Below are 23,781 nucleotides of genomic sequence, written 5' to 3'. Positions count from 1 at the left end.
TGAATCTTGTCTGTCCTCATAGATTTGAGTACATTCAGTTGCTCTATCTCATTCCTAACTTGTTGTTCCTAACTTGTTCCTTCCCAAACCATCCTGGTACACCTGGAAATCTAGGAGTAGTCTTTGCATGTGAAGACTGAGGCAAAAATGTATTGAGTGCTTCAGCCTTTTCCATCTGCACAACCACTAGATTATCTCCCCCATTCAGTAACATCCCCACATTTCCTCTGAACTCATTCCCTCTTGCTGCTCTTTATATCCCTCACTTGTTTTAATTCTAAATGCACTTTTCCCAATTTTATTCCTAAGTGCCAAAGTAGTGCTTTGTACTCCTTTTCTGCTGCCTGTTCTTGTTTGCTGTATGCTGTCTTTTTGCATTACAGTTCATTAAGAAGCTCCTTGCTTAGTCAAGAGGGTCTTCCAGTCATCTTGTACAACAGGATTATTTGTTCCTGAGCTGTGAATAAGTTTTCTATAAACATTTACCAGCTATCCTAGGCACCTTTTGCGTCAACTTCCCAGGAGATTCTGCTGACCCATCTCCTGAATAACCCAAAGTCCACTCACATAAAATCCTAAGTCCTAATTCTTCTGCTTACCTTCCCAATCTTCTTTTGTATCCTGAATGCAATCAGCTTGTGGTCACTGCTCCCAAGCTACTATCTGTCACCACATTTGCCACTTGTTCTTCCTTGCTTGTGCATAGAGGTCACATAGAGTATTATCTTTGTTTGGTCTCTCTAGTATTTGCATTAAAAAGTTATCACCAATGCAGTCTAGAAATACCCTGGATTGCTTGCAGAATGCCATGGTGCCCACATGGTTGAAATCCCTAATGAGGACCAAGGCTGCTTTTGGTAGTTGTTTGTAGACAGCCTTATCCACTTTGTCCCCATGGGCAGCTGATGTGTAACAGGCCCTCACTGCTGCGTGGCCAATGTGGCTTTTACCTTTGCTTTTGACTAGAAGATTCCTGTCAGATATGTCTCTGGTTTCACACTGGACCTCTGCATAGACAAGGAAGTGCTTTGTAAGAAAGTGCAACTGCCCTTCTTCTTCATTGCTTTTTCTCCTTGAACAGCCTCCAGTTATGTCCCAGTCATAGATGCTATCCCATTTAACCTTTGTGATCCTGATCACATTAGAACTCTCTGACTGTGCACAGACACCCAGTTCTTCTTGTTTGTTGGCCAAGCTCTGTGCACTAGTGTCCAGCCACCTGAGGTAAGCCTCTGCATGCCCTCCTTCCAAGTAGAATGTGTAACTTTCCCTTGTGGCCTATTCTCACACATACTTTCTCCTCCCTTCCCTTACCTCTGGGCCAAGTATACATGCCTCAGTGAGTTTAGTTTAAAGCCATTCTCACTAGAATAGCAAGTCTCTTCACAGAGATGTTTTTCTCTCAGGTGGCTTCCATACCTTCACAGCAGTCCACCTTCATTGACTGAGGCATTGTAATGAAAGAAATGGAAGTCTTGTTGGAGGCAGCAGCTATACAACCAGGCATTAATCTGCTGCTGACATTTGCTATCCAAGCCTCTCCCATTGACTAGAAGGATTGAAGAGAGCACCACTGGGATTTCTGCTTTCTCATGCTTGCTCTGAGCTCTCTGTTCCACTGGAGCTGCTCAAGGTTTCCCTTGGCTGTGTTACTTCTGTCCCACAAAGGTTAGCAGCAAGAGGTAGAACTTGGAAGGCTGGGTGAGTGTTGGCAATTTCTCTACAACATCAGCGATCTAGGTTCTGGGGAAGGAACAGACTCACCTGAATAATAGGGATGGATTCTTCTGTTTCACAGGGGAGCATCATCAGCCACTAACACTGATGCTTTCTTTAGTACTTGTACTAATCCAAAAACTTGAGATCCCCATTCAGAATTCTCTCCCCAAACACCCCCTACTGTTCCTGAAACTGTTAGCTAGGTGCAGCTTGAGGAGGAAACAGCTTTATTGCAGTTGCCTGAAGACACAGGCTTCCAGCTTCTACCCTCTGCAAGTTTGTATCCTCTTTGTGGTCCTTCAGTTATACCTTTCTTCTTAGAATCATGGAACAGAATCATAGAGTCCTTTAGTTTGGAAAAGACCTTTAAGATCATTGAGTCCAACCGTAAACCTAAACACTGCCAGTTCACCACTAAACCATGTCCCTAAGCACCACATCTACATGTCTTTTAAATACCTCCAGGGATGGTGACTCAACCACTTCTCTGGGCAGCCTGTTCCAATGCTTGACAATCCTTTCAGTGAAGTAGTATCTCCTAATATCCAACCTAAACCTCCCCTGGTGCAACTTGAGGCCATTTCCTCTTGTACTATTCTTGTTACCTGGGAGAAGAGACCAACCCCCACCTCACTACAGCCTCCTTTCAGGTAGTTACAGAGAGTGACAAGGTCTCCCCTCAGCCTCCTTTTCCCCAGGATAAACACCCCCAGCTCCCTCAACCTCTCCTCACAAGACTTGTTTGTTCTTCAGACCCTTCACCAGCTTCTTTGCCTTTCCCTGGACATGCTCCAGCATCTCAATGTCCCACTTGTACTGAGGGGCCCAAAACTGAACACAGTATTCAAGGTGTGGCCTCACCAGTGCCGAGTACAGGGTGATAATCACTTCCCTACCCCTGCTGGCCACACTATTCCTGATACAAGCCAGGATGCTGTTGGCCGCCTTGGCCACCTGGGCACACTGCTGGCTCATGTTCAGCCGGCTGTCAGCCAACACCCCCAGGGCCTTTTCCACGAGGCAGCTCTCCAGCCACTCCTCCCCAAGCCTGTAGCTTTGCATGGAGTTGTGATCCAAGTGCAGGACTGGGCACTTGGCCTTGTTGAATCTCATGCAGTTGACCTTGGCCCATTGATCCAGCCTGTCCAGATCCCTCTGTAGAGCCTTCCTACTCAAGCAGATCAACACTCCCGCACAATTTGGTATCCATGCAAACTTACTGAAGGTGCACTCAATCTCCTCCTCCAGATCATTGATAAAGATATTAAACAGAACTGGCCCCGTTACTGAGCCCTGGGGAAGACCACTTGTGACTGGCCAACAACTGGGTTTGGCTCCATTCACTACAACTCTCTGGGCTCAGTCATCCAGCCAGTTTTACCCAGTAAAGAGTACTCTCGTCCAAACCATGAACAGCTAGTTTCCCCAGGAGAATGCTATTGGAAACAGCGTCATAGGCTTTACTAAAGTCCAGGTAGCCAACATCCACAGCCTTTCCCTCATCCACTAAGCGGGTCACCTTGTTGTAGCAGGACATCAGGTGAGTCAAGGAGGACCTGTCTTTCATAAACCCATGCTGACTGGGCCTGATCACCTGGTTGTCCTTTACGTGCCATGTGATGGCACTCAAGATGATCTGCTCCATAACCTTCCCTAGCACCAAGGTCAGACTGACAGGCTTGTGGTTATCCAGATCCTCCTTCTGGCCCTTCTTCCAGATGGGCGTCACATTTGCTAACCTCCAGTCAAGTGGGACCTCCCCAGTTAGCCAGGACCTCTGATAAAGGATTGAAAGTGTCTTGGTGAGCACTTCTGCCAGCTCCCTCAGTACCCTTGGGTGGATCCCATCCAGCCCCAGGGACTTGTGTGTTTCTAAGTGGTGTAGCAGGTCACTAACTGTTTCCCCTTGGATTATGGGGGCTTCGTTCTGCTCCCCATCCCTGTCTTCCAGCCCAGGGGGCTGGGTACACGGAGAACAACTGGTCGTACTATTAAAGACTGGGGCAAAGAAGACATTAAATACCTCAGCCTTTTCCTCATCCTTGGTCACTATGTTTCTCCCCTGGCATCCACTAAAAGATGGAGATTCTCCTTAGCCCTCCTTTTGTTTCTAATATATGTATAGTAATATTTTTGTTGTCTTTTATGGCAGCAGCCAGATTAAGTTCTAGCTGGGCTTTGGCCCTTCTAATTTTCTCCCTGCATAACTTCACAATGTCCTTGTAGCCTTCCTGAGTTGCCCGCCCCTTCTTCCAAAGGTCATAAACTCCTTTTTTTCTCCCGAGTTCCAGCCAAAGCTCTCTGTACAGCCAGGCTGGTCTTCTTCCCTAGCAGATCAACTTTCAGCGCATGGCGATGGCCTGTTTCTGCACCTTTAAGATTTCCTTCTTGAAGAATGTCTAGCCTTCCTGGACTCCTTTGCCCTTCAGGACTGCCTCCCAAGGGAGTCTGTCAACCAGGCCCCTAAACAGGCTAAAGTTTACCCTTCGGAAGCCCAAGGTGGCCATTCTGCTAATGCTCCTCCTTACTTTTCCAAGAGTTGAAAACCCTGTGATTTTGTGATTGCTAAGCCCAAGACAGCCTCCAACCATCACATCATCCACAAATCCTCCTCTGTTCACAAACTGCAGGTCCAGTGGGGCACCTTCCCTGTCTGGCTCACTCACCAGCTGCGTCAGGAAGTTATCTTCCACACACTCTAGGAGCCTCCTAGACTGTTTCCTCTCTGCTGCACTGTATTTCCAGCAGACATCTGGTAATTTAAGCCCCTGTGGGGCTTAAACTTGTGTCTTGGAAAAATTTCTTCAAAGATCCTACTGACCTCCTTCATAGCACCCCTGGTGCAGCGAAGCCGGCTGACCTCTCTTGGCAGCTCCTCACTGAGTGTAGCAGTGACTTTGTCAGAATGTACCTTCCCAGCTCCCTGCCCCAGGGAGGAGCACTGAGCATCTGAGCAGTACAAGCCCTGGTTGGCAGAATGTACCCTCAGCACTTCCACGGGGGTTGAGGTTGCCAAAGTACCAGAAAGGCTGTGCTGGTGACCTAGGCTGTGTTATCACCAGCTGGGAGGTGACATCTCTGGGATTTCTTTACGTTCCCTGCAATCCAACTGCCATATTAACTGCTTTGCCTCTGGTTTTGTGTCCTGATGACAGGGCTTCTTGTTGCTGGTGTTTCCGAAGGAGCACCATCTCATCTCTAGATGAGTAGGAAGCTGATGCAGGTTAACTGCCCCTCATGAGACTCCCACCTGGCAGGGAGCTCCTCGTGCAGCCGGTCAGTTAGTTAGTTCCCTGCCCTGTTTGCTTGCCTTGCAAACACATCACATAGTGCTTCCTCTTGTGCTGTTGTTGAAAACAGGGGCTGGAAACTGTATGTGAGTCAGCTACGCTGCTTTGGGACTAGGACTAGCAGTCCTAGTTTTGGGGTAGGCAAATTAAGGTGATTTATGCAAGATTTGGTTTTATGTGTTTTCCACAACAACCATTCAGTAAAGTAAATATATGTTGTTATTTTTTTCTGTAAATTATTTTTAGTAAATCCTCAGTGCTTGTTTTATCGAATGACTAATGCATTTTGGTACATCTGAATTACATCTATACTGAGTCATTTTGTTTTGTAATGACATATTTAAATGTTTAAATCTCTACAGAAATTAAATATTGTAAAAGACTTTAACCTTTTGTTCTGGGGGTTGGTTTGTGCCTGTATTATGTCACCACAAGCCTCTGCTACGGGGAAGAACTCCTGTAAGCTGAAGGCTGACGGGATGCTGTATTGTAAAAAACATTTCTGGAAACCATAAATAAGCCAGTGTGTTTTTCCACAGCCAAAATTTTGTTTTTTGAACAAAATCTTCCCCTGCTTGCTGTGTAATGTTGTTGCATTTAACATTTCACAATACTGTTGCTGGACTCGTTATTTTTCCTAAGTCACTGTTCACCCAACATTTCTAAAATTTTCCCTCATCTCTTCTCAGACTGTAATTACTTCACATTTTGAAACTAAGGCTTTACTTATGTGGAAGGTTTTGTCAGTGACAGAACTAAAATAGTTATATTAGTGTGGGCTTTTTCTTTCTTTTCTTGTGGGTTTTTTTTTTTTTGGTGGGGTTTTCTTTTGTTTTCTTTTGTTAAACCCTCATATAGGATATGTAAGATGAAATGAAATAAAAATATCAGCAAGTTTTATACTTGGATAACTATAATATAAATGTAAATATTTATTGGCTGTGTAGACCAGTTGAACAGCCTTCCTTGAATTACTTTGTCATGTGTACTACTTCTTGAACTACTTCTTCCCTAGTCTGCCATCTTTCTCTTATCAGCTCACGACACCCTTATAGTCCTTGAACAAATGCCTGTTATACCAGGCTGTCCTTATTTTGAAATACCTTACAAGCTTTCACTTGTGCTTCATTATCCTGGATTTGTAATCTCTGTTTCTCCCGATGTGTGGTTTATATTGCATCTTTGCTTGTGTGCCAGGTCCAACATATACTTTGCGAGCTCTTTAGGGTAGAGAGCTGGTCATCACGTCGTGTGCTTTCTGAAGCCCATACCATATTTTTAGAATCTGAAGAACAATCATCAATTGTTGTAAAGACCGATATCCCTTTATTCTGCTATCTATGAATACTGTTTGAGGCTTCTTGTTGCCTTCCCTAGCAAGGAATCAAAACTAAGAACCACAGAAAAAGTTGGTTTTGTGCTTGCACAAATGGGTTGTGTTGTGATAAAGGGTTTGAAAAGGAACATACACCCCCAACACACAAACAAACAAAACACCTCACTGTCACCACTGAGCAAGAGAGCTGGTACTATATATGAGAAGAATGGGAGATATTTGTAGTGGTAATTCCAAAATGAATGTGACTTTCTGCTTTTTGAATATTTGTATGTAAAATACAGAGAATAGGATTTTCAAAAGTGCCTACATGATTTAAAAACCTTGCAGAAACAAAATGAGAGACTGAATCCACAGCTGAATGGTTAGGCAATAACCTGGGATGTGGGAGAGCCAGGTTCAAGTACTTGCTTCAATTATCTTTTAATTAGTTATACAAAGTGGAACAACTTCAAACAGGAGAGATTGAGATGCCTTACCCCTGAATACCCAACAGCCTATGGGCTAGGACAACTAATATGGGATGACCAGAGATCTGAAAATGGGTCACTCACCTTACTGATTACTGTTTTAACCACTGAGATATTAAATCTGATAGCATGTGGATTTCTCTCATTATTGTGTACGAGGAAGGATTTGCCTGGCTTAAGCAACTAACTCAAAGAAAGGGTTTGTGGTGGAGGGACCCGCTGCTATCAGAGGAACAGGACTCCCTGTCACTTAGGCAGTCTTTGCTTAGATTTTGCTTGGCTTTTGTGATTCCTGTTTTTTGACATTTAGCTTTCTCCATCCATTTTATAAAGAGTCTAACTGTCTAATTTAGGGAGGGAATTGCATTAGGTAGCAGGATCTCTAAATCTTCAGTGCTACAATTTGCATCTCTGCTACAACTTAGACTTTTTGTGCATCTAGTTGTCTGCCACAAAGTAGGGGCTTATAATGATGCTGGCACACCAATCAGAAGGGTGCAAAGGACTTTTAGCAGGGCTGACATATTAAATAGCAGACATAAGGACATTACTTATTGTTTAAATGTATTGACTGCTAAAGGAGGAAACCATGCTAATATACTAATTACATTATTTTGAGAGACTCATAATTATCTCTACAGGATTTCGTGAGTCCACATCCATTTGATTTGTCCTAATTCAGAGCCTTGTCATCCTCATCTGCAATCTCTTGCCCAGATGGAGCATGGAAATCAACACAAGCGCTCCTAATATGCAAATAGAGATCTGCAGTTCACTTCAAAGTGGTAGCTTCTGAAGTGGGAGTTTTAATTATTCCATTTTGAGTTAGTGACTCTGCAGAAGAGTTTTTTTTCTTCTGCCAGTGAGTTGGGTGTTCTTCCTTTTCAGTTTTGTTACCCAGCTTTGCAGTAGGCATGTCTCATTCTCTCTGTCATGCGAACAATTAAACCGTTGACCAGTTAATGATCTGTTTACTGACTGTAATCCATAACTTCCTCAGGGAGTTGTTTGTCCTGTTCTTCTGTCCTTTTCCATTTGGTATTTTATAGAACAAGATGAGATTCCTCATTGCTCATCACAGGAGTCTGTCATGAACTTGAGGAGCAAGGGCAGATATCAACTGCCCTATATTTTGTAGAGAAAAGCTGTGTCTGCTGTCCAAACTAAAGTCCCTTGGACAAGAGAATGTGCTGGCGGAGTTGGTGGAGAAGAGAAACTCATGAAGCAAGAAATATTATCATGTGACTTTATATTGCATGGCAGAAGACAAAAAAAATAGGGGAGCAATCACAATGGAGATAAATAATAGTTAATCTATAGGAACTGGCCAAAATAGCAAGTGATCAGCTGAGAGTAGCTGAAATTTCATCTGATTGTGAATAACTACAGAGTAGTGTCAAGTCAAATTTAAGTAATTTGCTGTGACATGTACTAATAGAGAAGAACTCTGTTGAAGTGTGAGATGCAACTACAAGGTTTAGTTACTTAAGGTGAGTTACACTGTTCCACTTTGGATGGTGTATTTTCACTTTGTAGTGAGGTGACTTAAGGAGGTCACTGACAGTTGAGGAAAGTATGCAGCAGGAGCACTCGCAGGACAAAATATTCGTAGGTACCGGTGGGTGAACTTGGGACAGCATGTACTATAGTAACCTGCAAAGAGGTCAGTAAAACCTGCCGTTTCTGTGAGACTGATGACCCATGCATGGAGGGGAGGCAGTTGCCCACTCTGTCTGCTCCCTAAATCCTTTTCCAGTGACTCAGGAGGTGGTGTTTGGTGAGAATGTAATATATAAAAGGAATAATGGAGGCATCCCATAATTAGGGCTAGTAATAAGAGAGGAATCAGTTTAGCATGTGATATACAGTGAATGAGTCAGAGAAATGAAGGAAAAGTGAGTTTGATAGAGTTACAAGAAGGAAAGTGCAGTACTTAAAAATTGTGATGAATGGTGATGAGATGAGCTTCAAAAGATGAAAAAAAAACAGGAAAAGAAAGTAATATGAGAAAGAGAAAGGACGAGTTCAAAACCAATACTAAATATAAGAGCAAGGACTGTAAATTCAGGAAGATGTAGGGAGAAGTTCAAATGGCAGGGGAGGTGTGATGGGGACAGTTGGCTGGCATAGGGTTTATGCTAGCAGCCTGAAAGAATCTGGGGAGACAAATTTGATAGCATTGCAGAAACTGAGGAGCAAGAAAAGAATGTATCTATGGAGTTTGAAAAATAACAGAAAGGAAATACTTGCATACATAGAGGGATAAATTCAGAGGACAATAACTTCTTTTTTTATGCTTTTAAATCTTACAGTAAATGACAGTTTCTAGTAATGGACAACATCACATTTCTGGGATTGTCAGCCAGCATAACAGGAATGTTTTTGATAGTCAAAGAAGTACTGAGTTTTTTCAGTATTACAGCCAAACTCATACTAGTTTGACTCCCTGCGTGAGTAAGTATTTATTGCAACAAGATTTCTATTCCATAACCTTTTCTCGTCAGCCCAGGCAATATTAAGAAAAGCGTATTTAAATTTGAGGTCAGGCTTTTAAATTTATTTTGCTTTTACAAACAGTATTTCATCAGTATATGTGAGGAGTACCCCCATTTAGGAATTTTTCTATTTCGTGCTCCTCTTTTCTCCTATTGCCATGCAAACACTCAGGTAGCGCTGTCTCCTTCAGCCTTACAGCTGCAGTTATGGACTCTTATTTTTAACCTGTTTCTTCTCACCCCTACTCACATTTTGCAGACGTAAGTTAATAGTGCTGTCACACACCAGTCTCATTTACAGAAATTGTTATTTTAACTATGAACTATTTAAAAACTGTTTTAGAGTTGGATTTTAATTAGATCCAACAATATGTAAAAATCAAGGGCTTATGTAAAATGGAGGAATCTATACTGGCTGGAGAGTTGGAACATGATTCCATTTTTAGTCATAATTTTAAACCTGGATTGGTAATTTACATTTAGATTTTTAAAAAGGCATATCAATTGCAAGAGAGTTGCTAAACAAATGTATCTGAATTTTTAAAAACTCTTCTTATGTACTTTCTATTCTACAGTCAGCTATCAGATTGCATCTGGTACCCACCTTACAGTTAGATATTACTATTGCTAATATTGCGTTTAATTACAGCTTATTATATTGTTCACAATTTTTCAGGTTTCCTTTGATGTGAAGAATACGAAGCAAGTGGTTTTGAGTTAACATGTGGAAGTCCGTGTAATGACCTATAATAAAAAAACTATTTAGATTTTGTCCAAAATCTCAGGACCCAGTTTTGTGAGGATTTGTATGAAAAGGGCTGCTCTGGAATCAGGTTGGGCTCAGTCGTGCAGGACACACAGCTGTCATAGCACAGAAACTGTTGGACAGTTGTGAAGGGGTTTCTGGGGAGCCTAATAATAAATCAGGATTTTGAAGAAGTATTTAAAGATATATTACCAAATGCTTATGAAGAGCTTTCCCACAGCAGGAGAACCAGGAGAAAGTGTGAAGGCATTTGTTTTGAAAATCAAACAGGTAGAGTGACAGGGACTGGCATCATCAGATATCTAGTGGCAAGAACCAGCCTCTGGATGCTCTGATAGGTTACAGGAAAGGTGTGGATAGACTCTGAGGATTTTGAAAGTTGGTGGGAAGGATATGTAGGGAGGTAATGTAGACAAGATTAATCCACGTGTTAAATGACACGTGTTGTCTTCGCAAAAATTGTTGACTATAGAGGAACATATAAGCAGCTTAATTTAGCATACTAGGAACAAAGGCCCTCTGCTAATTTTCTGAAACAGTTCTGTTTCTGAGGCTTTGCTGTTAGTTCTGTTAATTACAAAGATGGGACCTATAAGCAAAGACGAGGAAAAGAATTGTAGTTGAAAATATCCTCTCTGTCAGGTGATATACTCCCTTCAGGGAGCCGATGAAAAGCTGTCAGCCAGAACTGGTAAATCAAGAAGGATAAGAATGGAAGTAAGTCCTGGGATTTAGTGGCTAATAAACTCTATTGAGGGCTGTCCCAATAGGAAGCTGGATATGAAAACATCACTAATAATGATTGAAGAGTGTGATATGTGGGAAGGCTCAAACGAGACACTTGTCTCCAAGGCATTCACAGTGAAGTGCAAAGTAAAAGGCAGCTCTGCCGCGGGGCACAGACTGGGACTGTCAACGGGTGAGGTGCTTTGCACCCACTGCAGTGTAAGGAAGGTGGGTCCTCCCTCCTTATAAGGAGAGTTGGGGGCATACTGCGGTTGCACTCTTTTTTTTTTTTTCTGGTTAGTGCAGCTCTGCACCATCACTGAATTCAGTGGTATTTGTTAAAGGTGGAGCTGACCCTGATGCAGGTATTGCCCTCTTTGCCCATATATTAATACAGACTTACTTTGGTGAGTCTAGGCTGTAAGTGTCAGCCAGGATATAAGTTTTTTTTAACTAATGTGAATTCAAATAAAGCATGAGTACTTAGAAATCTTATTGCTGTTTCCCCAAAGTTTAAAGGTTGCATTTAGTCTTAATGAAAAATGACAACGTGACTCACATTGCTGTTTTGGAGAGTATGAAGAATAAATGCTGTCAGTGCTGAAGAACTTTCTTGGGACAAGAATTTAATCTCATCTGAATGAAAAAAAAAACAACCAAAAACGAGAGGAGTAAAAATTGAAAAAGTCTGCTTGACTTTCACTGGAAGTATACCCAAGGAATATGGAAAACATCCCTCTGGAAAATCAGCTGATTTTAACAATGCATGCTGTATACAGTTCTCCAAAGGATAAGTCACACTTTGTATTTAAACAGGGATAAGCTTCACAGCTGGCATAAATCAACAGTGTTTTGTAGGAGCTGATGAAGATAACACTGAATTGTTCTTGTTTTTAGGATTTAGCCCTTTATTTCCACACTATGGAAAACATGGGTTTTAGTGATTCCAGTCAGCCAAACAGAGCCATACAAGAGTAAACAGGTTGTTAATCTGAAATCACCTTAGGGCCTTCTTCTGCTCCCACTGAAATCAATGTCTAAATTCCCATCAGCTTGAGTGGGATATTAAAGACAAAAAACATGCTCTAATATCCATGTTAATGTATTTTCTAAATATGTGAATTAATCAGCAGCTTGGTAAACTGGTTCAACAGCCTGATGCATTTGCTGAATCAACCTTGCTAAAACAGATGCACCATCTGCCTCACAGTTTCTAACATGCTGTTAAAACAAAACAACATTTTTATAAGAATAGTTATTTTTGCTGTTATAAGCCTTAATCTGTGCTCAGGCAAAACTGCTTAGGACAAGATGCTGTGTATCTCTAGTGCACCAAAATTAGCTTGCATATAAACTATGTAGCATACGTGGCAGAACTTTCCATAGACAAGAAGAGATCAGTAAATTTATACTTGCTCTTCCACTGTGTCTTGAACCATATTTTATAGGTGTTTTCATAAATGTCTCCTAGATACTGTAGAGTGTTTTGCTTTGTTGTATTCATACTTCGTACACTGAAAAACTACAGAGAAACAAGATGAAGACAGACTTCTGTTTGGTTGAAATTTCAGTTCAACCCTCACGGCAAACCACAGGCAAGTTGGGCTTTCAGAAATGCTGAAGGGATTGAGGTCCTAAATATCCATTAACTTTCTTTACTTTGGTACCTTGGGAAAACCTCACTTCTAATGCTCACATTTGTTGCTGTCTTTATGAGCCAGGTTTACACTATTGGTAGTAGTTTCAATACTGGTATTTAAGTAAGATCCCCTTTCATTGCTTCTTTTTATCCCTTTGCACTTTGCAAAGCAGTGCACAAGAGGTCTTGGAGAGAAACAAAAGGTGCTCCCAGTCTTGTCTCTACCATAGTGGGTAACTGGGGAAAATATAAAGAGCTGGGGTTTTTTTCTGCTAAAACACGTGCAGAGTAAAGTGTTTTACCTGAGGTGAAATGCCTATCAGATGGGAACCCCAAGAAATGCTGTTCAGGCTATAAACTGCATTTGTGCCCAGTCAATTTTGTCTCTCCACCTGGTGCTCATTTGCTTTAATCCCACTCTGTATATATGGTTCTTTTCTAAACAGGAGACAGAAAGCAAACAGGGTGGGCCAAAGTCCATTCTAGCCTTACCAAAATGACTCTACCGTGCCACAACTTGTGAGGAGTTAGTTTTGGATATGCCCCAGTATACATGGAAGCAGCGTGTGCCCCTTCGTGCTTACTTTATAAAGGTTAAACCTCTCCAGCTGCGTTCAAAGTAGGGAAGGGAAAGTGTTTCCACGGGTTCCAACAATTTCATTGTGGGGGACACCTTAGCTACAACCACCATGTTGACATGCTGCTTTTGAACCATGGCAACCCTGCCTCACCTTCAGACTGTTACTCTGGCAGAGTTTTGGGATATCTGAAACGTGCTGACAGTCATTTTCTGTTGTGCTGGCCCGGTTTAATAGGCAGTATGTGTCATAAGTATGGGTCAGCCCTCATAAATATGCCTCTCTTGGCATTTCACAATTGTCTGTGAAGGTATTGCTCAACTGGAGTCCCAGCCCTGCAGCCATGATGTATAGAGGTGTTGAATCTCGTGAATCAGATGTGAGCCCTCAGGCAATTCTGACTGCAGCAGTGCTGTGTTCAAACTAGTGCAGCTCCTGCGCCTGAATGATGATATCCTTTTTGACTGCCCTTGCAGATGTTTCCAAGAGCTGTGTTTTATTTGTGCATCAACAAATGATCTGATATTCACTAAGGGTTTGAATCCAGCCATTGAAGAATAATAAATGACTGTTTAGGTTGAGCTGAAATTTTGCAGCCTGATTCAGTTACAGTGGTGACTCACGTAGAATTGGTTCTCACATGATTCACAAAGTGTATGGGTGACTCAACCCACAAATTTACTTAGCTCCCATGTTATTTTCCCTCTCAGTGAAAAAAAAAAAGGTTATAATAAATAATCACAGCAAACTTTGACTTACCCTGAGGTAAACTAAATGTGCGTGTTGAAAGACTGCATATTTGTAATAATAAATTATTTAGTGAGGTAAGGATGAAATAATAGGACGTAGGAATTGTTAAACAAGAAAGAAATGTGACATGCATTTTTGGTTTATTTTGTTGCATAGCAGATGTAAATAAAGGAAGAATAGTTATTTTTATCTGATGAAGATGCACAGGGAGGCTACTTTGACAGTGTCTCTACTTGTTGCTGTAGCCAGCCAATTCTTGACATTTGTTCTCTGAAATAAGTAGTTTTAGGTATGTCCATATCTGGGTCAGTCATTTTAAAGTGGTGTCAATTCCAAAAGTGTGAGATACCCAGGTTCTGAACACTGGGTCTTTGTAGGATGTCTTAGGCTAGTCACCCCAAGTCCTGAGGTACCTGAAGTTGTCTGTCTGAAAAATCTTGACAGAGTTCCTTTACAGTATCAAATTCACAGAGATAAGGAATTCTGTCCCAACAGGAGCTATAAGATACTAAGTTTTTCTTCAAAAGATGCAGCTGCTATCAGTGTTCCATAAGCATATGCACAGGCACATGGCTGTAAATATGGTCTAAATTACTATGAATTTAGAGTTAGCTGGAGACATCAATATATCCTTTTTCAGGTTGTCCCAAAAGGATATAAATATCTAGGTAACTACATACCTCTGAGCTTCTTAGCACTGAGTGACTCATCACCCTCCCTTTCATAAATGAAACAACAAAGAATCTGGAAAATGAAGAATTTCTGCTGTGTCAGCTGACTTGGTCATTAAAAATGCCATTAGCAAGCAGGAATGTTTCTTTGCCTCACAAATAGCAAGTGTCAATAAAATCCATAAATTAAAATTTAGAAGTCCATATTTTGTAGGGATTAAATTACAGGGAGCAAATAATGTGTGGCTTGAAAGATTAAGGTGAGAATTTTGAATTATTTGAAAAGATAGTTCTTTAGCAGATTGCATCAATGCTTTGAGGAAACCTCAACATGGTTTAGGCGTGGCAAGAAATTTCTGAGAAATAAAATGATGGCACTGGCAAACTCCCAAAAACCAAAGGATGTAAAAGATAGCCCTGAGGAAGGGTACGTAGAAACAGTGACAGGATTAAAAACATGCAGCTAAATTACTTCTGTGCTAGAGAAAGAAGAAAAAAAAGGCTAAATAACAACTGTGGAACGTCACATGCTGAACCACTGCAATGCAAAGTCCAGAGGAGCATTTCTGTGGTACGCAGAACGCCGCTCTTTTATCGCAAAGTTTGCCAAGCAGCCACAAGCTGTTTCAGGCCTCTTTGTAGAGAGTGAACCAAATGCACGTGTTAATTTGAACTTTCCCTCAGCTAAAGGAGGAGGTGAAAGGATGGTGTTGTGCTCAAAGCACAGAACCCAGATTTATTTATTCTTGGTTTTGCCAGTCTCCTTGCGTAACCTTAGGCCAAGTTATTCATCTCTTCATGCCACAGTCTCCCCGTTTGTAAAATACAGTTGAAGGTACGTATGTCACAATGGGTGTTTGAAGCTAAATTGTTTAATGTTTGTAAAGTGTTTTGGGACATAATACTGGGAAAGACAAATTGCTAAATGCTGCAATGATGCATGCAGATTTATGCTAATTAGTGCCTTTTTAGACACTGATCACTTACTGTATGTAGACTAATACCACAAGCTGGTCCAATTTTAGTCTATGGTACCTTTGACCTCACTGGTTCTGGGATTGGTCTGGAACAGAATAATTTACTTCCCATTTGGTGGTTATGGTAACTGATGAAATAAAAGTTCCCCAGACTGCCCCTTAGAATACCCTGAGTTTACAGTTGTTTTAGGTTGTTCAAGCTGGCCTTTCAGAAAGCCTAATTTTTGGAGGCATAGTCTAACGGTTTATGCATGGAATAGAAACACTACCGGTAAAAGAATCTACAAAAGGAAGGCTGATCCTTACAGATAGATACTGGCAGAAGTCAAAGACCTGCCATGAACTGACTCAAATGAGCCATAAGCATTGCCCGTCAAACGCAGTAACCCCTGCACATGTCAGCTGTGAGCAGGTGGTGTGGTCTGTTGCCATGAGCAAATGTATCTTTTGATAGGCAAACCACACATACGTTTCTCTAAACAATCATTTTTTTAGTGTTTCTAAATGTGTTTTCCTATCAGCACTGCTGATAGATCAAGTATGGAGTATCATTAATTATCATATATGACATGTCTGTTCTCCCTCTTATTGCTGAGCTACCATGTAAATACTCATGTGGTTCTTCACCGCTATGGGACTGTCATAGCAGATGCTTTTGCTTTGTCTATTACTGTAAACAAGCTGTTTTGACCGATAGTTTTTTTCACCATATGTCCTGAACACTCCCAGTTCATAGTTATATGTCATTTCCAGGATGCTTTGTAGGGTGTGTATGCCTCCACCCCATTTCAAAACCAATGTAACTCTCAATGGATTGACTAATGACTGCAAGGTGTTACTTAGCATGCTGGTTTTGGCTGACAGTGCTACTGAACGAATAGTTGTTTGCTTAACATGTCTTTCATGGTTCCCATGTGAAGTAACTTTTATTGACAAATTGAACGTGCCAATGGCTTCAGGTTTGCTAGTAAACATCTGTCTAACGTGCTGCTGAGACCAAGAAGAAATGTGACCCCAACTTGTTGCCCTAAATATCAATACTTTTGACCTGTCCCTTAGCCATATCCTATGTTTGTACTGTCCTCATACATTTTGTTATGCTGATCTCATCATCACTACATCCCTCATGAATCTGTAGAGTAGGAGTGGGTGGTGAGAACTAAAGAAAACTGTAAGGTATCTGTAAGGGTCTTGTGCTGATGCAGTGTGTAAGATATTGCAATTCTGTCCTACTGTGAGAAACTAGGACTGACGTCATATTTTCTTTCATTTGTTTTCATTTATGTTGTTGGGTTAGACCATCCTCAATCCTCTTCATGGAATAGGATATGCAGCACCAACGAGAAATTGCTTGTGCACAGCAAACGTATTTGCTTGTTATTATAGTGGGTGGACATGCCTTATTATTCACCTGTGACGTGTTGACCTTCCAGAAGGTCTACCTGGCATTTCAGTAATAGCATACGTGATGGTGCAGTATCGAGTGTGGTCTGGGACGGTGTCTCTACTAATCATTTTAATGAAAGCAATCGTCTGGAGATGAACAGAAACTGAATTTAAATTGTACATGTGAAAGAAGTTAAACTACAGGAAAGAGCATTCTTTGACCAGCTCTATCATCTGACTCTTAAGGTTTCTGTATTAGATGGTTGTCTGAGCCTGTGTCATATGCTGCATTGCTGGACTATCCTCACAATGTAATGTATTGCAATTGGGAAAATAGCTGGTGTGAAAGACTTTTTTTTTCTTGATGACTGGTGGAAATGTCCATGTTGCCTTTAGCAAATAGGATGCTAACTCTTACTGTTTTAGATATATGGCAGCAAGCTGTGGGATTATAGTTATGTAGCCAAGGGAGGGTTTTGGATAGCTGTTCTCTTGAGGTTAGTAGAGATGTCTATATGCAAATTTTTGTAGCTCCACAGTGGCAGGGGCAAAACTTATTCCTGTGCATATAATGCAGTTTCTCAAACATCTGTCCTTTTTTGTTCTTTTTGCTAACATGACAGTGTAAGTTACAGTTCCTGCTCTTTTTCTGCTCACGCATGTAAAGTCCTTTAATTCTGGAAGTTGGAGTCAAGAGAGCCACTGTTTGAACTAACATTGGCTGTGCCTTTCTCTTCACCTCTCACACTGGGAGTATGATTGAAGATGATATGTTGGTGAATTTCTGTACTCAAATCTTCCATGAGTCAAAAAAAAGATAAAAAGAGCCTGATGTAACTATATCAATGTGTAACATAGTCCCTGTGGAGAGGAAAATATTATTGACATTGTCTTTGCTACAGATGAATGTCTGTAATGAATGTTCACATCATTTCTTCTACTCCTTTTGTGAGTATCAGCAACTTAGAAGCACTTGGTTTGTTTTTTTTTTTTAGTATACACAGCTGGATCTTCTATATGGTATCTAGCCATAGTACTCTCCTTTGTGATGAGGACAGGCCTTGGTGATGGGTTGTTTTTTGGACTATCCTTGTGAGTGCGATCCTGTGTTTACATGTTATTTTTATGTTAAAAAGAGAATGTCTGTATAAACAGCCTGATGGAGCTGTTGCAGAAAGGAGTATGTTTGCACGACATGTTGTCCAGATCAAATCGTTATTCTCTAATGTGTTGGATTTCAAATGTATTTTGATTTAGTAACTGCTTTCTTGTGCTTCCATACACCTGATGGCCAAGTTTCTTCTCCGGCTGAGTACTGGACAATGTTGGTTTTGGTTGTGGTAGGCATTCTTTCACAGCAGTTTACTGTGATGCTGACACAAGCAAATCACTTGAGTGCATATGATTGCCCCCATTGCCCTGGGCACAGGATGTTCTGTTTTCCTTTGCTCCTTTTGTGAAATTTCATAGGATGAGGACTGTATGCTGTTTGGCTTTATGCAGCAGTTTGAGCATCTGCGATGACCTTCTGTTGGTCTTTCGTAGTCACAGTGCTCCAAGGTGCTCATGAGTCTTTCCCATTTGCAGTTGGATGTTGTGGTAGATGATCTTTTATCTCCAGGTGCCTTTGAAAACTCCATGCTATCCCCTGGCAGTGCATGGTTTTTTCTTATTTTTCTTCTTGCCACAACTCGCATCTGCCTAAAGTATGTGTGTCAAACTGGCTTTACTCTTGGAAGAAATAATCATTCTCTGGATTACTTCACTTTGATTAAAAGGGAAGTAAAGACTTCTTGTCTATGTAACATTTTATATACCCTCAAAGTCCATTTTTACAAGAAGATATTATTTCTTTGGCTGCTGAAATAAAATACATTCTGTAGGATTTCCAACATCTCTGTAAACTCTGGAAGCTGTAAACGATTTGTTGAAGTGGACCATTTTTTTCTCCGTAGGGTCTTTTCCTGTCTTTCACAATGAATAGTATCGTGGTCTGGTGAGTGGCAGAATTTAATGCGTGTGGTAAGGGAAGAGTGACTCAGCAGAAGTGATGCTTTCCTCCCTTTTTTCAGATTGGTGTGTTTTGCCATATGTTTGGGGTACGCTAGATTAGAAATAACCTTTGTCTGGTTCGGAAAATGCTTAGCATTAATGACATAAAGGGGGCCTACACTAAAGCTAGAGAGGGACTTTTTACAAGGACATGCAGTGATAGGACAGGGCTAATGGCTTTAAACTGAAAGAGGGTAGATTTAGATTAGATGTAAGGAAGAAATTATTCACTATGAGGGTGGTCAGACACTGGAATAGGTTGCCCAGAGAAGTTGTGGATGCCCCCTCCCTGGAAATGTTCAAGGTCAGGTTGGATGGGACTTTGAGCAACCTGATCTAGTGGAAGGTGTCCCTGCCTGGGGCAGGGCGGTTGGAACCAGATGATCTTTAAGGTCCCTTCCAAGTCAAACCATTCTGTGATTCAATGATTTGTCAGGTGCCCTCCTTCTTTCAGAGTTTGTACTGTTGCTGGTAACAATTGCATAGCACAGTCCCCAGCCCACCACCGGTAAGCTAGTTTTTATGAAGACCTATCAAAGGTACAGTTCCTAGAATTTAAAGCTGGCCTTAGAAATAGAAGGAAAAACTTTAATTATTGTTTTCTGGGGATTCCCAAAGTGCTCTTTGCATTCTTGGAGTACATTAATATTGCCTGTGTGGTGACTTTCCTTTTATTTCCAGTCATTTATTCTTCAGATCTTTCCAGATACAATTACTGTAAGCAAGTGCTTTTCAGGAAACTATGTTTTTGCCTGCCTGTACAGCATAATGCTTCGTGTTCACACAGGACAAATAAATTGGGGTGGTTTCCTTTTATGTTAGCTACCTGCACTGCTTTTGCTGGTGTTATCACACTCATCATTCATGTAGGTTATAAGCTTCTTAAAAGCTGATTCAGAAATGGTGAGTGAGTGGAGGTTTTGAAAACTCTTAAAAAAGTTATTTCTCATTTCACTTTTTTGGATGGAGTCGTGTTTGGTTTCAGTGACGTTCACTGTTACACTGGTGGTTGTTAACATGTTGACCTTTACCACTCATGTAAGTAAGTTTGACTGCAGAGGTTCAGCTTTCCCTGTTGTTAATGTGAGAAGTACCCTGTATACAGCAACTGAGTTAAATGACACTGAGACCCTACATTTTATAGTTACTTTTGCTGAAATAAATAATAATGCGAGGTTATGGTTTCAGAGCAGGAATCCAACTGGAGTCAAAAGAAACTGAGATCATGCTTACGAATTTTTGCTTGACATATTTTCCTTTGTATTAAAATGTGTCATAATAACTAGCATTCTATTTTTTATTCCTTACAGATAAAACGAGAAAAACCAGAAAATATACCAGAGCTGAAAGATTTAGTAAAAGAAAAATTTACTGCACTGGAGAGCAAGAACAGTGACTCAGATTTGCAAAAGAATGAAAAATATATATATTTTAAGGATCAACTTAAAGAGATGAGAAAACAATGTAAGTCTTATTTTTAAAAAAATAAATTCTTTGCATACTAAATGATAAGATGTGACTAATTGCCCAAAGATATAGAACTGCCAGTTATGGCTCAAACTGATGTGTATGTTTTTATTTAAAAAACTTATTTAAATTGATATCTGTGTAGAAAAAAAACAGTGTAATTACCTTGGTAGCTTTATTTAGACTCCCACAATTCCTACCATGTTTGAATACAAATATCATTAAAATCTTGCTTCACTTCTTTTTTTTGTAAGGTGGGATTTTTCTTTTGAAGTTTTTTTTCATTTTTTTTTCTTAATTGATAGGATCTTCTAAAAGGATTAGGTAAGCTGTTTTCATTTGTCACTTAAACAAATTGCTCCTGTTTCACAACTTAGGATGTGTTGCAACTCTAAGAAGACCTTTGCTTTAATCGTAGAACTATATTGTTGGAAAATGCTTACTGTGTGTGTTCTCAGGTTTACAGCTTCTATGCATGCACCATGTAACACTTCAACTTATTAAAATCTGTTTTTCTTAATTCACATGATTTATAAAGTGTTAAAATTTTATGTTATTTGTGCCTGAATTACCAGTAAAGTTGGAGAGTGAACAGTTCTAGTATTTTTGCAACACAACAAAACTGTGTGCTTTTATTGCCCTGCACATATAGCAGCCATTAAAATATCACTCTGATTACTGTTGCCAGGAAAGTTCATGGGCTCTAACACTATTTGTGCTGTTCTTCCCCAATCATGATTATGTTTTGAAATCATATTATTCTGCTGGCTGTCCCTTGACCCCTGTACCTATTCCCTCCCACCCTACATTTTGATTTCAACATAAACTGGTATCTCAGGAACTTCAGGAGTCATAGATTAATGATTTATACCATTGGAAAATGATATTCTGGATGCTCTCCTGTAGCTCTCCTTGAGTTTTGTTTCTTTGGACCTCTTTCCAAAACCTGCTGAAACTAGCGGAAAGAATTTTCCCGCTGACTTCACTGGACTTTGGATTACTTCCCTATAGAGATTTATGAAGTGTGAGGACATGCTTGACACGGTGAATTTTAGATCTGATATCTCAAGACTCCCTAGGATTAGAGCTTGAGGGCTTAATATACTTGTTTCCCATCTTTGTATGGTTTTTAAATTTTGGATTTGAGTATTAGCACTGATCTCTGAGTTTAATAGGCTCTTGGCACTACTCTAAGAATGAAAATACCAAGTTGCAGACCACAAAACAGTGTTTTTTTTACTCCCTACATAACCATAAAATTATTACTGCCCCACCATTATGTTGTAATTCCTAATTTCCAGGTGTTTGTAACTGAGAAGATAAAATCTTGATAACTGACTTTGGATTTACTTTCCACCCTGTAATTGCCTGAGGAAGGGGTGTATGCCCTAGTAATACATTCAGCTCAGGCTATGGTACTGAGTTCTAACTGGCAGACCTGTTGAAAAATACCCAAATTAAATAAGCACAATAAGAATTATTCTTCAAAAAAACCCAACACAGAAACAAACAAAAACCCCACCAAACCGGTGAGGACATAATTCTGCTACTATTGCCTGAAATCCAGATTTGTCTTATTGTTCACTTGGACTTGTAGTTGTGCACAGAGGTCAGACTGTGCCCAAAATGAAATGCATGATGGTGTTGGATGGACCGCTGTGTTCAGTACATGAACTATTGATCATCTGGGTCAGCTGGGGTTTTGTAGAATTCATGATGTTTTTTGATGAGGTAAATTCATTGCGTTTGCTCCTATTGCAGCATTTAATGCAATTTAAAAGGTTGAATGGAAAATTGTTAGGTAGCTTTCACCATCTTGGATACAATATAATGATCCCGTATTCAAATAAACAGTCTGGTTCAGGCCACCTTCTTTTGAAATGGATAACTGAATGCCACCTCAGGTCTGCAGTTAGGAAAGAGGTGGAAAATTCAGAGTTAAATCTTTCAAAGCAAGCGCAATTCTGCTGCCTTAAACTTGCATCAGTGTTGTCTCTTCTGTCTAAATAATCTGTTGATCCACCATAAAGTCACTTTCCAACTTTACTTTCCTCTTCAAAAAGCTCTTTTGCCAGGAAGGCTCCCAGAAATTCTTCAGTAATAATGAGTGACTGAAGATCAGTGGACTCTGTTCATGTTCATGTATGTAAATTTGCTTCCATATGATACAGTGACCTGGAACCCATAAGACTGTCCAGTTTCTCTATTTATGGTAGTTATGTGATCTTCTTGCCATTACCGTTATCCTCCCTCTCTCTTTTTGTGTGTTTTTCTCACTCATAGTTAGCCTTTAAAAAAACCACAAAATTGAATATCACATTTATTCACAAGCTTAAAAATTACAGATACCCACATTCATATAGGATCAGGGCCTCTGGTCGTAACATCTTTGTGGGAGGCTAAACTGATACGTGTACTCCATCTGGTACGAAAAGGCCCTTCTCATTGTGGAGCTCTACATAGTAAATTACTATGCTGAGATGTATAATTGAGCACTGTCAATAGTATCTAAAATATCACATATGCCACATAGAAAGTAGTGTTACTGTAGAGAAAGAGTGGGCTCAGAGGCAGGAATTTCTGGGTGCAATACCAGCTGAACTGAAGATTCATGAAATCTCTAGGACACACGTCCTAGTTTCAGTAAACTGGTGACTTACCTTACAGCACACCGTGTGTACATGTTGGTTTGTTTTAGTTTTATAAGGAGAGCATTAAGGTCATCCTGTTAAATATTCAGCAGCCATGCTTAAGTCAAGTAATCTGTGTATTCTTTAGTTTCTCCTGTATGAGTTGTGGTATCAAAAGCATGAGTCCTACAGTACGGGCACCATAATACAGCATATTATAACATGTCTGCAAATTTTGGGACACGCTTTAAAACTACTTGAAAGTAGTTACGTGTATTTACTACTTGAAAGTTACAAGTATCAAGAACTTCATCAACAGCTACCTGGTTAATATTTTGTTTTAAACTCTTGGCCTTGCCAGGTTTGGGCACAACTTAGTGGGTAACTCCTGGCCCGTTTCAAGCACACATATACAGAATGGTCCAATTTTAAGCTCTTTCCTGGGATTTGGTTTTATTGCTAAATCAGATAAAATACCAAAACTCCAGCCAAGTTTTCTCAGAGGAGCTTTCCTGGAGTCTTCTTTTGTCCCAGCCTTTTGTATCTCAAAGGAGCAGATGAGGTAGATGCTAAAATGGTTTGCCTTCCATGATGAGTTACCATTAATCATTACATCTCTTTTATGTAGAGTTTGACATTTGTATTCTAGAGTAGCTGAACAAGAAAATGCTATATTCTCATGTTATCTTGCTACTTGGAAATTAACTAGGATCTGAGAGAGAAAAACTTTCTTGACACAGTTTTTAAGTACAGTGCAGAGCGTGAAGCAGTTAAATATAACCTTATTTTAACCAAAAATTAAGAAAGCTAATACATTCTTTCTCTCGAT

The 23,781-nt window shown here is 40.4% G+C and overlaps 1 protein-coding gene across 2 annotated transcripts in view; it reads left to right on the top strand.

The window, feature by feature from the left end:
- The window catches only part of NSMCE2 (NSE2 (MMS21) homolog, SMC5-SMC6 complex SUMO ligase), a 136,148-nt gene that overhangs the window by 44,942 nt on the left and 67,425 nt on the right, over positions 1-23,781 (top strand). For both annotated transcript variants that reach the window (XM_064442101.1, XM_064442102.1), the window contains one exon: positions 20,166-20,319. In XM_064442101.1, coding sequence (XP_064298171.1) covers positions 20,166-20,319 — 154 coding nt within the window. The remainder of the gene's footprint in view (positions 1-20,165; positions 20,320-23,781) is intronic.

This window comes from Phalacrocorax carbo, chromosome 2 (assembly GCF_963921805.1).
Source record: "Phalacrocorax carbo chromosome 2, bPhaCar2.1, whole genome shotgun sequence".
In the NCBI taxonomy this organism is placed as follows: domain Eukaryota; kingdom Metazoa; phylum Chordata; class Aves; order Suliformes; family Phalacrocoracidae; genus Phalacrocorax; species Phalacrocorax carbo.
Note: the sequence above shows the minus strand (reverse complement) of the source record. Positions and strands in the feature narration are given on the sequence as shown.